Source organism: Nesoenas mayeri, assembly GCF_963082525.1.
Source record: "Nesoenas mayeri genome assembly, chromosome: 1".
In the NCBI taxonomy this organism is placed as follows: domain Eukaryota; kingdom Metazoa; phylum Chordata; class Aves; order Columbiformes; family Columbidae; genus Nesoenas; species Nesoenas mayeri.
Window position 1 is genome coordinate 40,103,206 of NC_137541.1, and position 15,283 is coordinate 40,118,488.

The following is a 15,283-nucleotide window of genomic DNA, read 5'->3' on the forward strand; positions in this document are numbered from 1 at the left end:
AGATTTTAATCAAAACTGTTAAAAAAGAAGGGGGATTTATGAGTCAAGAATGAAATACTGAAAACATGTGTTCAGAAATAAAAGCTGAGGTGATTGAAATAGAGAACCTAAACTAATCAATGTTGTCAGCATCAGAATAGTCGAAGAGAGAGTAAGTATTGTGGAAGAAATAGGTTAGCTGAAATATTTAGCCTTTCAGTTTTGGAGAGGTTTTAGATAAGTAATCGAAAACTGAAACCACTTGTGTAAGTGGAATGAAAGACACAGAAAGTACTGCTTATGGTGAGGTACCAAAATGAGTGAAAATGACTTGTCTGTGGAAATCTAAGGAGAAGTTCAAGCACCTAAAAGTCCAACAGATAAAGCAGGACTGATGAGTGAGCATCTTGAAAGTCTAGCTTATTTAGCTGATCTAAAAATATATTTAATCTTGATTTATGTGTCAGTTTTCTAAAAATTATCTGGGGAAATTGTCATTATTGACAAGACAACTGAGATAGTAACTTGATTTTACTGTTAACAATACCCTTTTTTGGGGTTTGGGCAATGAAACCTATATAGAGAAATCAGAAAACCCTGATAAAAATAAAATGCGGGGGATAATGCAGTCTTGTTGCCAAAGAGAGACTGGCTTGCTTCATCTCACTTTTGTAAGAGGAAAAGTTTTACTGATTATGTTCACTCTGCTGGTGAGGGGTTTCCGGACATCCCTTTCTTGTATTAAGCAACAATGTTGATCATTGATCTCTTAGCAATTACACCTTTTAGGTGTCTGGCTGGGAATTGCTTTTTCTTCAAAAAGCACATGGAGAACATGAGTAAGTGGTCACAAGTCTAGAGCGTATTAGGCAAATTTTGCGATGGTGTTAGTTCCTCAAGGATTTCTTTGTAATTTTCTTTTTTTCCAATGCATAATGACCCTTGGAAGCATCTTGCCCTTGCTTATAAGGGCACCTGGTGAGCAGCTGGGAAACTTCAGGCAAGCCCAATGCAAATACTGTATGTAGGACTGCCTTTGGGGTCAGGCTCAACTGCCTTATTTGAGAGCAGTGCACAGAACTCAGTTTTGTTAACTCTGAATCGAAGAGGAGGTTTGTTCCTTTTTTTTTTTTTCCTTCTCTTTTTGTTTTGGCAGTGGCCATGTAGGCTAGTAAGCAGGTGAAAACTTGGCATCTGATTTCAGATGTGCCATATGGATGATGTGTAACAATCCAAAAAACAGTTGAAGGTCAGGGAGCAGAGTAAGGGGGGGAAACCAGTTATATATGACTGCTCATATTTTAAAAGCATCCATTGCCCAGTGTGCTGTTCTTTGCCAACTCTACGTTTCCAAGAAATTTGGGGCTTAGAGCAAAATGCTTGCTGAGGTACAGAGTTGTATGTGAAAGCATGAGGTTTGCCACTATGGCTTATTCCTGCTTCTTTTATTAAATTGTTCTTTGATAAGGGTAAAGTTGCACAGTAGTTTGGAGAAGAATGAAATTATGAAAGGAAAGAATCACAGTGAGTTCTTGCAGCTAGCACAAGTTTAAGTGGAAAAATTTCTGATTTTCATTCTTCCTGTTTTTCAGTGCCCGAAGTGACGAAACCAAGTTTAAGCCAACCAGTGGCTGCCAGCCCAATTGGCAACTCTCCATCGCCACCAGTCAATGGTGGCAACAATGCCAAAAGGGTGGCAGTGCCGAACGGACAACCGCCAAGCGCCGCCCGCTACATGCCTCGGGAGGTGCCGCCGCGATTCCGTTGCCAGCAGGACCACAAAGTGTTACTGAAACGTGGGCAGCCCCCTCCGCCATCCTGTATGCTCCTTGGGGGTGGAGCAGGGCCTCCTCCCCCAGCAGCACCAGGAGCAAACACAAACAACGCACAACCAGTGACAGGAGCACTGCTGCAGACCGACAGTGGGACTGCAACAGGCAAGTAATAATAATATTAATGGGCATCTGCGTGTGCGTGGCAGAAAAGGTATCACTACAGTTGTGCATAAGCATATAACTGTATAACAAAACTCTTCAGATTTCTTTTGGGGAGCTTGCTTCTACCATTTTAGCATATAGACTTTTCTTTTGCTGTTAGTGACAATGGATGTAACTTTTACTACTAGATGGAACAAGAAAGGGGTTTGGTGGTTTTTTAGAATGTGTTTTTGGTGCTTTGAGTCGAATGCTGTAATGCTTTTAAGACCACAGCAAGTTAGACACAGTGCATAGATAAACAGTGTTTTGTGTTTTGCATTAATTAGTTCTTAATAGCTCTTTAGGTTTCTTTGACATTAATTTCCTATCTTGTCACTTTTTTTATATGATCTGGCAAAACAGACATGTAGATACCAGGTCTGCCAAATGGCAGGTGTCTGTCACTTCTCATCTGGATGAAAGAAAGAGGGTCCTTTTGATCCTGACCTTTTTGAGTAGTTATCTTGTTATTCTCTTTACATAAGCCTTTTATAAAAGTGGTGACTGTCTTGTTTTTGCTTTTCTCTTCACTTTAATTCCAGAAGATAAATTTATTTTAAGATGAATTATTTTACGAGCATGAGGAAGTTATGGCTGCTCCAAAACTTTTTAGACACTTGGGAATTGCAATTGTTGTAGTATTTCCTTCTGAAGTTATGATTGTAGAACAAACAAATTTCCACTCAAAACATTCATCTGCCTTCTAAAGAAAAACTTAGGTGATCTGAGAAGTCAAGGACAACATCGGTTCTAACAATAAGAGTGTTTAAAAAAGAAATAATAAATGCTTGAAAGTGAAAAGAAGAAAATAATGATGCTACTATATCTGAGTTTGCCTTTGAAAACCATGCCAGGTTAAAAGGATGGGATTTTTTACCACAGTCTTGGAGAGCGTGAGCTTTTTATAGTTCTCTATGGTTCAGGAAAAAAAAAAGAGGTGACTTGGAACTCCAGAATCAAGTAAACTAGATGGGATGTCTGCCTTTATTAAAAAGGATTCTAGGAAAATGAATAACTCTGTTTGTTTTGTGGTTTCAGTACTTGAATTCCTTTGTAGCAAATCCCTCTTTGACAGTTTCTCCTGTTGTCTTTGTTTCATATTTAATACACAGGGAAAGCGAATTTCAAACTATAATGGCAGTTTTAGCTAATCAGTTTGAAAACAGATCTCTTCTAGGTGGCTGATTTTGATAAAACACCTGAAAGATGAAGGAGGCAGGGGGAAAAACGCCCAAATTTCTTGACTATACAAAGTCCTAGCATTATGTCATCATTGGTGTACCTTCACGGGGTTTGTAGGAGACTGACAAAGGAGACTGTGGTAGTGAAGCGTTCCAAAAGTTTCAAAGATTTTCCTCATAAGCAGCATGTTTTTGCTGTTGGGTGTACTATATGAGGACCATTATGAAGTATTTCAGAGAATCTTTTAAGTTCTGTGTAATTAATTTGACACTTAATATTTGTTTTTCTGAGAGTGAAATTTGATTTTATGAGTTCTTATATTTTTGCATTTAGTTTAATGGTGCATTAACAGCTAGCATATTACATGGTTTTGTTTTATTAATTGTGGCAACTTTCTGTGTCAATGGTTTATTCTGATGTAAGGTGTGAGTATTGCAAAGAAAGATGTGGGTCCTTCAGAACCTGCCTCACGTCGTCCAGAGTTCTGCACCGTAACACAGTTAACTGGGCTGGCACCCTGACTTGGATTAGAATTAACCTAGCATGTTTTTTAAAGCTAATTTCAGTCTAAGTGATCTGCCAGTTCAGCTCACTGAATATCAGTGAGAACATACGTTCTACTACGAAAGAGTAGGTATGCCAGAGGAGCAGGAATGAGCATTGGACATGAGAAAGGCTGGGGCCATCACTCTGTCAAAGTGCTTGTGGAAGTACAGGATTGCCATCTGTCTCAGACATTGTTAATCCCATCTGAGATACTGACTGTTTACAAATTGCATTTCAGATTGGGCCCATTTCTGTCAGGCATTTGTGCACTGAGAACTGTGATTAACTCTCATCCCACATGAGGAAAAAAAAGCAGGTTCCCAAAGGAGAAAATAATGTAGCCTACCTACCCCTTTGTATTTTTATATTCACCAGATTGCTACAAATGTTGTTGGCAAGGCTTTAATACAAAGAATCACTACATAATGCTTGTTTACATGGATCTTTTTCCACCAGAATGGAAATGCTTCTGTAAGATGGCAAAACTCTAGTTCCTGAAAGATGACACCAAATGTATGAGTGCCTTGTAGCAATACAGGAGGTTGTGGTGGAGGGTGGTATATATAATTCTTCCAGTACCAATGAGATTCAGGATGTGCAAGACAATTTTGGAAAACAAAGCTTAAGTTTATTGGTGAAAGTCTTTCAATAGTTACAATGCCCTGTAAGGATCACCGTCTCTTAACAGTAAAACTGCATCTTCGTTTCAGGACTCCATTCCAATACTCCATTTTAATACTTGCACTTATCTCAGTTCCATACTTTCATCCTTAAAAGTAGTAATTTGCTAGTAACTTTTTTCATTGTAGTCAGATGAGAAACTTGTTTATCTTCAGTCAACAGGAGTAGTCTAAGAGCCAAGAGCCCTTACTCATTATCTTAAGACAAAACTGTAAATTGCCAAATTTTATTGTTACTGTTAAACGTAGTGAGGGAAGCTGGTTTTATAAAACATTGAACTGTGTCCTAGTACACTACATTAGGAAGCATCCCAATCTTAATACTTTTAGAATGTCTTCACAGAAATGAAATGTGAAATGCTCTGTTAAAGTCACCTATGTGAAGGTCTTGCTAAGCACATGGCTGCCTGTGCATCGTTCATTTGCTGAATCATTGCTAAGTCCAAAAGATGGCACCTTAAAGTCTTTTGAACTTGCCTTTGGTTGTCCTCCTTAAGCTATTCCTGTGATCAGCTGAATCAGAAAGTTTTTAAAGTGGGGCGAGGGGAAAGGGTTAGTCAGTGTACTAAAAAGATAGCCAGATAAAAATATCGGTAGAGAGTTGCGCTTCCTTGCTATTGTGAAGTTTGTACTTGAGGTTAAGGCAACAGAAGGAACAGAATGTGCATGAGAACTGCTTGGTCTCTTGGATCTTGGTGGCTAGAGTTTAATGGACGAAGAGACTTTTGTTCATCGGTATTCAAAGCTTACAAGAGAGTTCTAACCTTGCTGTGAAGTGTGGATCTTTCCTTGTGGCACTCACTGAAGGGGGCATCTGGAAGCATTCAGTGAATGTTTGTTGGTTAAGCTAATGAACTGAAAGCCTGAGGCAGGCACTAAAAGCTGATCTGTTAATTTTCTATTAAAAGTATTAGCAACCAGAAATTGTCATCTTTCACTTTTGAATATATGATATAGGTATTTAAGGGGGGCAGGGGGGAAATCACTTTTCTAAGATGATTGTGCCTTATTTTCATGGATGCTGTCATTTGAGCCAGTATTGGTAGTACCAGTGTGTATTCAGGTATGAATACTGATGCAGATGTAACTATGAACTTTATGCTCTGCGAAATAAGTTAAACTGTTTGGGTGGGATAACTGAATAAGACCAATATATTTAGGACTCAGTACATGGTTTTGTAAAAGGGAGAGTGTTTAGTCTTCATCTCTGGGAATTTGTGGTGCAGGCAGTTTAGGGTCCCTTGGTATTAAAAATACGTAGAAAAATAAATGGAACCCTATATAGAGAACAACACTGAAGTACTAAGAGACTTAAATTATTTAGAGGATCAGAGGTAATTATGTGGATGGCTACGGAATCATGGCAGACGTTTTGATGATAAAGTGTCTGCATGTGTGTAGACATCATGCTGCCAGCAGTGACACAGGCTTTATCCATTGTGGCCCTGTTAATTTATGTCTGCTTTAAAACTATATATAAATATCTTGTCTATGTGAAGTTGTACCACATAGGACATAACAATGGTTTGTCACAGATGAAAGAAAGGGGCCCTGTTAGTCGTTGTTCAACTTGCTAATTTCCTTATAGTGACTCCAAAGCTCGTTGAACTTGCAGGTTACCCGGTAGGATGTGCTACACCAGCAAAACCTAACCCAATGAAAGTGGACAGTTTTGTGTTGAGTTAGTGAACACAGTTGACGTAGTTAAAGAGCTTGACTGCTATCAGAACTGAACTTGAAGATATTTGAAGCTGTAGAGTAGACTTCTTCAGCTTTATATTTTGGTTAGATGCTTTTTCTCTTCAATCGTTTATCTTTTCATCTGTAATAAATTGTAGTTCCTTTGATTCATTTGAGTAGCAGACCAACAGCTGACTTCATGTGCACACACATGCATGTGAATGTGTGCACATAATACACATTCTTGTTCTATACATAGTGTGATTTTAAATGTGTATTTGAAGAGTGTACGACCAATATCAGTAATGATGATGCAGTTTCATTAACTGGGTTATAATTATTATGCTGAACTTAGAGCTGGACTGTTAACAGAAGTAGTGAGTGAACGGTGAAGTCAAATCCCCATAAAATGCTTGTAGGGAGTTTACTGGAAGAAGTTTTTGATGAGTATTTTCAATGGTGTTTTCCAGCCTGATGTTATTCCAAGGCAACTTTGTGACACAAGTGAGGGAGCGATTCTTATTAATGAATACAGTAATTGGTGGTATTAAAAATGTGATGTTCAGTGTTTGTAAATAATAATATTGATTATTAATTACCTTTTTGGGTGTGTTTGTTTTTTCTTTTTTTTCTTTTTAGATTCAGCAATTGGAGGTGCTGCTGCTTCAAATTATGCAAATTCCACTTGGGGTCCTGGAGCCTCCTCCAACAGCGGCACCAACGCCAACCCAACTCACATCTGGGACAAGGTGATTGTAGACGGGTCTGACATGGAAGAGTGGCCTTGTATTGCCAGCAAAGATGCTGAGTCTTCTTCCGAAAACACCACCGATAACAACAGTGCCTCGAACCCTGGCTTGGAGAAGAATGCTCTGCCAGGAAGCACCACTAGTAACAAAGGAAAAGGAAGCCAGTGCCAGTCTGGAGGCGCTGGAAACGAATGTAATCTTGGGGCCTGGAAATCTGATCCCAAGGCTAAATCTGTTCAATCTTCCAACCCTGCTGCTGAGAGTAACAATGGACTAGGTAATTGGAGGAACTTGAGTGGACAAGACAGAATTGGTCCCGGTTCTGGCTTCAGCAACTTTAACCCAAATAGCAACCCATCTGCTTGGCCAGCACTGGTTCAAGAGGGCAATTCTAGGAAAGGGACTTTGGAATCTGATAGTGGTAGCTCCAATGCACAGATTAGCACAGTAGGTCAGACCTCTAGGGAACAGCAGTCAAAGATGGAAAATGCGGGTGTTAACTTTGTCTCTGGCAGAGAACAGGCTCAAATTCATAACACTGATGGACCAAAAAATGGAAACACTAACTCCTTGAACTTAAGTTCACCAAACCCTATGGAGAATAAGGGAATGCCCTTTGAAATGGGCTTGGGGAACTCTTCCAGGAGCACTGACACCCCTTCACAAAGCACTGGAGAAAGAAAGACTGGGAGTGTTGGATCTTGGGGTACAGCTAGGGGGTCTTCTGGAACTGACACAGTCTCTGGACAGAGCAATTCTGGAAACCATGGGAACAATGGAAAGGATAGAGAGGACTCCTGGAAAGGAGCTTCTGTTCAAAAGCCTAATGGGTCAAGAAGTGATTCTTGGGATAACAATAACCGGTCTACGGGTGGTGGGTCTTGGAACTTTGGCCCTCAGCATGCAAATGAAAGCAAATGGGGTGAAGGGAACAAATTAACATCTGGGGTCTCTCAGGGAGAATGGAAACAGCTGTCTGGGTCTGATGAACTGAAGATTGGAGAATGGAGTGGTCCAAACCAACCAAATTCTAGCACTGGAGCATGGGACAATCAAAAAGGCCACCCTCTTCCTGAAAACCAAGGCAATTCCCAGGCTCCCTGTTGGGGAAGATCTTCCAGCTCTGCAGGAAGTGAGGTTGGAGGTCAAAGCACTGGAAGCAACCACAAAGCAGGAAGTAGTGACAGTCACAATTCTGGACGCCGATCATATAGGCCTACTCATCCTGATTGCCAGGCAGTCTTGCAGACTTTGCTGAGCAGGACTGATTTGGACCCCCGAGTGCTTTCAAACACTGGCTGGGGCCAAACTCAAATTAAGCAAGATACCGTGTGGGATATTGAAGAGATGCCACGGACCGAGGGGAAGTCTGATAAAGGAACTGAGGGGTGGGAGAGCTCTGCCACACAGACAAAGAACTCAGGGGGCTGGGGTGATGTACCCAGCCAAAGCAATCAAATCAAGTCTGGATGGGGTGAGCTCTCAACCTCAACGGAGTGGAAGGACCCCAAAAATACTGGAGGATGGAATGACTATAAGAACTCCAATTCTTCTAATTGGGGAGGAGGAAGAGCAGAAGAAAAATCATCTTCCTCTTGGAATGACAGCTCTAGTAAGGATCAGGGGTGGGGTGGACGGCAGCCTAATCAAGGATGGTCTTCTGGAAAGAACGGTTGGGGAGAGGAAGTTGACCAAACAAAAAACAGCAACTGGGAAAGTGCAGGAAACAAGCCAGTGTCCGGTTGGGGTGAAGGTGGCCAAAATGAGATTGGAACTTGGGGTAATGGTGCAAACACAAGCGCTGCTTCAAAAGGTGGATGGGATGATTGTAAAAGAACTTCAACGTGGAATGAGACGGGTCGACAGCCCAACTCCTGGAACAAGCAGCAGCAGCAGCACCAGCAGCAACAGCAGGAGTCTTCTGGTTCCTGGGGTCCACCGCCCCAAACTCCAAGTAACGGGCGACCTCCAAACCCAAACTGGAACAGCGGACCACAGCCAGCTGCCCCTAAAGAGGAGGAGCCTAGTGGCTGGGAAGAACCTTCTCCACAGTCAATCAGTCGAAAAATGGATATCGATGATGGCACTTCAGCGTGGGGAGATCCTAGCAGTTATAACTACAAGAATGTGAACCTGTGGGACAAGAACTCACAAGGAGGACAGGCCCCACGGGAGCAGAGCCTGCCTACTCCGATGACTAACAAATCACAAGCATCAGGTACTGGTCTTGTTCCTTTCTTCAGTAAGCTTCTAGACATGAATGTAACCTTAATGCATGAGAGATACTTGTGTAGCTTCCAATGGCTAATAGTTATATTCCATATAGAAAACCAAATTCTTATTTGAATATTTGATTCAGTGTTTAAAGTGTCTTCAAAATTTGAGTCAGTCAGTGCTCTGCTGCTCGTGCCTGAGTAATTGTGATCTGAATACTGGTCAGCTTGCCAGTAAGAGAAAAATGTTTGTTAACTGACAAATCTATGTATTCAGTCTGAGAACAGTTTGAATTATAGAATCATTTAGTTTGGAAAAAAGCCTTTAAGGTCATTGAGTCCAACCATAAACCCAATGTTGCCAAGTCCACCGCTAAACCATCTTGATAAGTGCCACATCTACATATCTTTGCTTGGAAAAAAGAGACCAACACCCGCCTTGCTACAACCTCCTTTCAGGTAGTTGTGGAGAGCGATAAGGTCTCCCCTCAGTCCCCTTTTCTCCAGACTAAATCATGTCTTTGATGTTTACATATTAGAGAAACAGGGAGAAATTATTTACTTTTAGTCAAAAACTTTTTGCTCTGAAACACTCACTTAACACTTGAAACTGAGTGAATCTATGATTTAGGGTTTGGCTCTGCTGTGTGATAAAGAATACTTAGCAAAATATTTTCTTCTTTGAAATAAGGACAAGGAAAAGCTACCTAGCCTGGAAATATATTAAGATGTTGTTATTATGTAATCTCTTCTTTGATTCAGGTATACAATTGAAGTATACAATTCCATTTTAATATTTACTTAAAATATGTTCTTTCTACATTATATGAAAACCCTGAGTTAATCTGGTGCTTTTAATTAGTCACAAAAGTTCACCAGATAGGAGGCCAGCATTAGACATGGAGTTCATGTTTAACCTGGGAGAAGAATAATATTCATCACAGCCTTCTGTTCTCTTTCATCCCTGGAGGTCAATGCCTACTCTAAGTTTGATGGGAACAGTTGTCAATTCTGTTGCACCCACACTATTGAGAATCTGAATTCTTCAACAGAAAGAATGAAGCAATAGATTAATGACATGGTGCTGCACTGCAGTAAATAGTTTGTTGTCTAAATGGTCTGTAATCAAAACTCTTTCTCCTTTGTGCAGTCTGGAGCAAAAGCACTCCACCTGCTCCAGATAACGGTACATCTGCCTGGGGTGAGCCAAATGAAACCAGTCCCGGGTGGGGTGAAGTAGATGATACAGGAGCATCGACAACAGGCTGGGGGAATGCACCTTCCAACGCCCCAAATGCCATGAAATCTAGTGAGTATAGGCCAGGTACCAGTTTCTTTGCAATGGTCCTGGAGGTTTCTAGCGTTTGGCCTTTTGATATAACTCACCCATGGAGGAATTATCTGAGGCCTGGAAGCAGTGTTGAATGTCATGTAAGATTTTGATGGATGAGTGATTAAGTACTTAAAAATAACTGGAACTTTTTTTTTAAGGTAATGAAAAATTTCTTAATTAAGCATCTTAAGGGGCAGCTCTGATTTGCGTAAGTGTTGAAACATTAGAGCATCCGAGTGAGGAAATATATCTTTTTCTCAAAACGTCCTTTCTTCTCTGGCTGCCCACTTACTACTTAGCACATAAACTTGTAATGTGTTAAATCACTTTTCCTGATCATATCAGAAAAAAGAATGCACAGTACAGACAGATTTCACCATGGAGGCCATTATGTGATAATGTATGCTTTGGTAATGCAACTTGCCTTTCAATGGATTTTTTTTTTTTTTATTATATCAGTGTGGAAAATGGTAACTCTTAAGAACTGAACTTGCTTTTGTAGTTGAGCCTAAATGGATGTTAGTTTTCTGGCCTACAGCTGTGCTTTTCATGAATGAGATGTTGTTGAAATATTTTAAAAATTAGCTTTGAAGTTAAAATTTTGCTGTATTGAGAGTTTTATTTTTGTGGAAATTGTTCCTGCTGATGTATGCTGTTTGTTGAATTTTATTTCACTTTTTTTAAGGAAAATACAACAAACAAAAGCAATCACCTGCTGATACAGCATAGCAACTTTATAGCCAAAGCCAATAATATTTGGATATGAAGTTTCCAGTAGGAAATACATAACTATTACTGATCTTGACTGATGATAGCCACTGTAAAACTGTTTCCAGTTACAGCTTGCTTTTACAACACGTAATTATTTGGAATGAAATGCTCTATGCAGATTGTGTGCTGTTGGGTCATTATCCCTTCCTCCCACCCCAGTTAAATTGTTTGGGCATTTATGAAACAAAACTGGGAAAAAAAGCATTGCTTCCTTAGTGTTAACATTATAGCAACCTTTTGTGGATGGCTGTAGTTCTTCCTGTGTCTGACACACAAATCTGGCACCCCTCAGGATGCTAGGGTTGGTTTTTTTTTTTAGATAGGTGACTTTTTACAGATGAAAGAAGACAACCAAATATAACCAAAATATGAGTCTCTGAAATGCCAATGGTTCATTGCAAATTCTGTGGATTTGTTAATACTTAAGGTAGTCTTTAAAGACTATGCATGGTCACTTGCATGTCCTAACTGGTCTGCATGTGTGACGTAAGCAAAGAGCTGCGGCATTTGTACATAAGCTGTCCCCAGGTCTAGAGGAGCAAAATAAAGGGAATTTCTTCATGACAGGTGTTTCAGGTTGGGGTATAGTAGGCCACCAGTGTTAAGGGCAGAGATCTTCATTCTCCTGTGTTCTGTGACTGCTCTCTCAACTCCTTTGTAATTGATACCCAGAAGGAATGAAGAAGAAAGCTATGTTATTCAGTGGAGTAAGGGGAGATATTTAGTGTTTTGGATAAGTTGGAAGAAGAAATGAGGACAAAGAGCTTCCAAAGGCATAACTGATGGTTGAAGGTAAGGACAGGAAACGGAGACTAGCGGTGACTGGAAAAGAAAACAGGTTTAGAGCCAAAGAAGGAAAGCATAGGACGCTGAACACCTGTTCAAAAAAATGGATTTATGTAGTTTTACCAGAATTGCATAGGAATTCTCTGGCAGAAATAGGAATAAATTCAGTTTTCTGCAACATTGTTTTGTCTTCATTTTGAAACTTTCCATTGCTTACTGTAGGTATCTGTGCCACCTTGCTCAACAAATGCAGAATTGTCCTACAGACAGTTCATCTTTACACCACTGTCCAAATTCATATTCAAGAATCTCAAACCTGAGAGCTGTCAATGCAGAAAAATAATCTATGATCATATAGTTAAAACCAGGGCCATAGTTCTGTATTTAAGCACTGTGGCCAGAAATAAATTAAAGCTGCAAGGACTACCCCATATATGACACTTCCAGATTAAATCTATGCAGTCATAATCCTTAAATGTAGCCATTTCTTTGTAAGTAGCACGATTAAAGGGTGAAGAGGTAGTTTTTTGAACTTGGACCAGTATGTTACCTAAGCAGCCCACAATTTTGGTACATGAATATAATTTTAAAAATTGTTTCCTGTGAAGTATCTGAGTTGTTATTTATGATTAATTTTAAGGCAGTTGTTAAACTGCTGTGAAATGCTGCTGTACTTATTTTCAGCATGATCAAGGTAAAGTTCCCCTCGATAGACTAATTACAATTCCTGTGTTCAGATTTTATGCTATATGTGTTAATATCCTTATCTCTGATTTCCACACTCAAACCCCAGACAATTGAAGAATTAGTTATGAAAAAGGTGATGGTGATGAAAATCCTTTTTAAATGAGATAAATACTAGGGGAAGAAATATGCAGAATGAAGAGTTGCAGCAGGAAGGAGAATAGTTGGACAATGGACAAGATGGGGATTTGAGCTCTAGTAGGCTTGTCAGAAGAGGTTAGAATTCACAGTTACCTGACAGCTGGTGCTAGACAGTAACAGCAAGAAAATAAGCCCGCACGGAAAAGTCCTTAGTCTGAATTGATACGATGAAATTGTTGTAGCTTTCTGGTAACAGCATCTCTACTTAAACAGCATTTATTAGAATAAGTCTGTTCAGTGACATTGTTAAGAACAGAACAGGGATTTTTTTTTTTTTTTCCTATTAGATTGCTCTTGAAGTTACATATACCAGAGTACCATGTCAGGTCCTCTCCAGATTCTGCATAGTTGTTATTCCTTAAAGTTCTTTGTTTCTGTAATTTTGTGAAAGAGTTTACTGCAAGGGAGGCATCAGAGTTTTGAAGGAAGAAAGGAAATAATTGATAAATCACCTGAACCAAAGTCCTCAGCACCCTTGGTTTTTAAGTGTCCTTGAAGTATTTCATTTACACTGGAAAATAATAGGTTGCCTTTTAAAGAAATCCAAATGCAGCTGTATCTGTATAAGAGGTCCCCATGGTTGTTATATTTTTTAAGGGTGTGATAGTGCTTTAAAATAGTTGTAAAACATGACATGCTAACATGCCACCAAATCTCTTGGGCTTTAGGATTCATGCACAAGTTTTTACAGCTGCTAGAGTGAAGACACTTTTTTTTTTTTTTGTCTCCTTCCTTTGGGGTTCTGATTATCTCAGCTAATCTTGCAGTGTCAAATCACAAGCTGCATGGTATTTTAGACTGCTTTTGAATGCCACTTTTTTTTTTTAATCTGAAGGTTCTAAATCTATGCAAGATGGCTGGGGAGAGAGTGATGGGCCAGTGACAGGAACGCGTCATTCCAGCTGGGAAGAGGAGGAGGAGGGAGGAGTCTGGAATACAGCAGGCTCTCAGGGAAGCAGTTCCTCCCACAACTCAACAAGCTGGGGGCAAGGAGGAAAGAAAACACAAATGAAGGTAAAATGCTTGAATGATTCATAACACTACTGTGTTGTCTGAAAGCAGTATGACTGATATGTTAGAGCAGTATAATAGTTCTTCTTTTAAAGAGGTATTACAGAATTCAGCTAGAAAGATGCCTGTTACAACAGTGTAAAAATGTGAGGTTTCTGAATTTGTTTTAATGTATTACACCTGTTCATAGAATGTCCTTAGTTGGAAGCGACCCACAAGGATTATCAAGTCCAGCTTCTGTCCCTGCATAGGACAGCTCCATGGTTTACACCATGTGTCTGTTGTGACTAATAAATCTTCCAGTAGGTGCCATACGATTTTGGTATGTAAGCTGCAGAGCCATTACTAAATGAAACCAAGCAATAAGTATCCCAAGGCTATTGCTCTTCTCTTGGTTGATACATCTTCCTGTGTCAGGCTGCTGCTGCTCTCCTTGCACAGCCTGCTGAAGTTCAGATTCCGTAGTCCCTTTGGCACACGCACGTCTCATTTATACCAACTGTTGGATTTAGGTCTGACTTGGGTTTGTCGTTACCAACCTTTGTCTTCAAACAGGAGCGGAGCAGGAGCTTGGCTATAGTCCCGAGTTAATTGCCTTCTAAGCCTTGTTTGTTAATTTTTTCTAGTACAGTAACACTGATACTGTATTCGTATTGGAAGGACTATGCTTGGTCTACTTCTCACTAATAGGTAGGGCAAACTCATGAGGCAATTGCAGAGCAGCTTCCTAGGATGTGGAAAAATAGTGTTGTGACTTGGTATGGAGTTTTACAATTCCTATGTTAGAGAAATTATTCTCATAAACTTTTCCTCACTTAAAGCTTTTTTATTTTAACCACCAGAGCAACAGTCCAAACATTTTCTTATCAGTATCTTTTCTGTTGAACTGTGTTCAATTTTGGTTTTGATCACCTGTAAATTACAGTAAGGCCACATTGAGAGCCAGGTCAGCACAGTGCCCAGGTAAGAGAAACCACACTAAAAGGAAGAAAGCCAAGGAAGATCTACCTCTGTATGTGGTGGATTAAATAATGTATTAAACTGTAGCAGAGGAAAAAAAAAATAACATTCACAGAGGTTTCCAGATTCCAGAATTCAACTAGAGGTTTGATAAACATTCTGCACAGCAAGTGTTGATACAGTTCGGTATACCTGGCAATGAACAATTTTGAGAGAGAAAATAAAAAAGTATTTGATAAATGTTTCCAACCATGTAAAAACTTTAACTGATTTATTCAGGAGTTGAATTTCTCTGATCACAGAATCACAGCATGTTAGGGATTGGAGGGGGCCTCAAAAGTTCATCCAGTCCAATCCCCCCACCGGAGCAGGAACACCTAGATGAGGTTACACAGGAATGTGTCCAGGCGGGTTTTGAATGTCCCCAGAGAAGGAGACTCCACAACCCCCCCGGGCAGCCTGTTCCAGTGCTCTGTTACCCTCACTGAGAAAAAGTTTCTTTTCAATTTTAAGTAGAACCTCTTGTGTTCCA

General features: G+C 40.0%; 1 protein-coding gene across 11 annotated transcripts in view; it reads left to right on the plus strand.

Annotated features, from left to right (window-relative positions):
- Positions 1 to 15,283, plus strand: part of TNRC6B (trinucleotide repeat containing adaptor 6B) — a 131,270-nt gene that overhangs the window by 91,444 nt on the left and 24,543 nt on the right. For 10 of the 11 annotated variants that reach the window (XM_080347486.1, XM_080347494.1, XM_080347490.1 and 7 more), the window contains 4 exons: positions 1,572 to 1,916; positions 6,683 to 9,010; positions 10,156 to 10,314; positions 13,616 to 13,794. In XM_080347486.1, coding sequence (XP_080203612.1) covers positions 1,572 to 1,916; positions 6,683 to 9,010; positions 10,156 to 10,314; positions 13,616 to 13,794 — 3,011 coding nt within the window. The remainder of the gene's footprint in view (positions 1 to 1,571; positions 1,917 to 6,682; positions 9,011 to 10,155; positions 10,315 to 13,615; positions 13,795 to 15,283) is intronic. The other variant, XM_080347488.1, reaches the window with a different exon arrangement.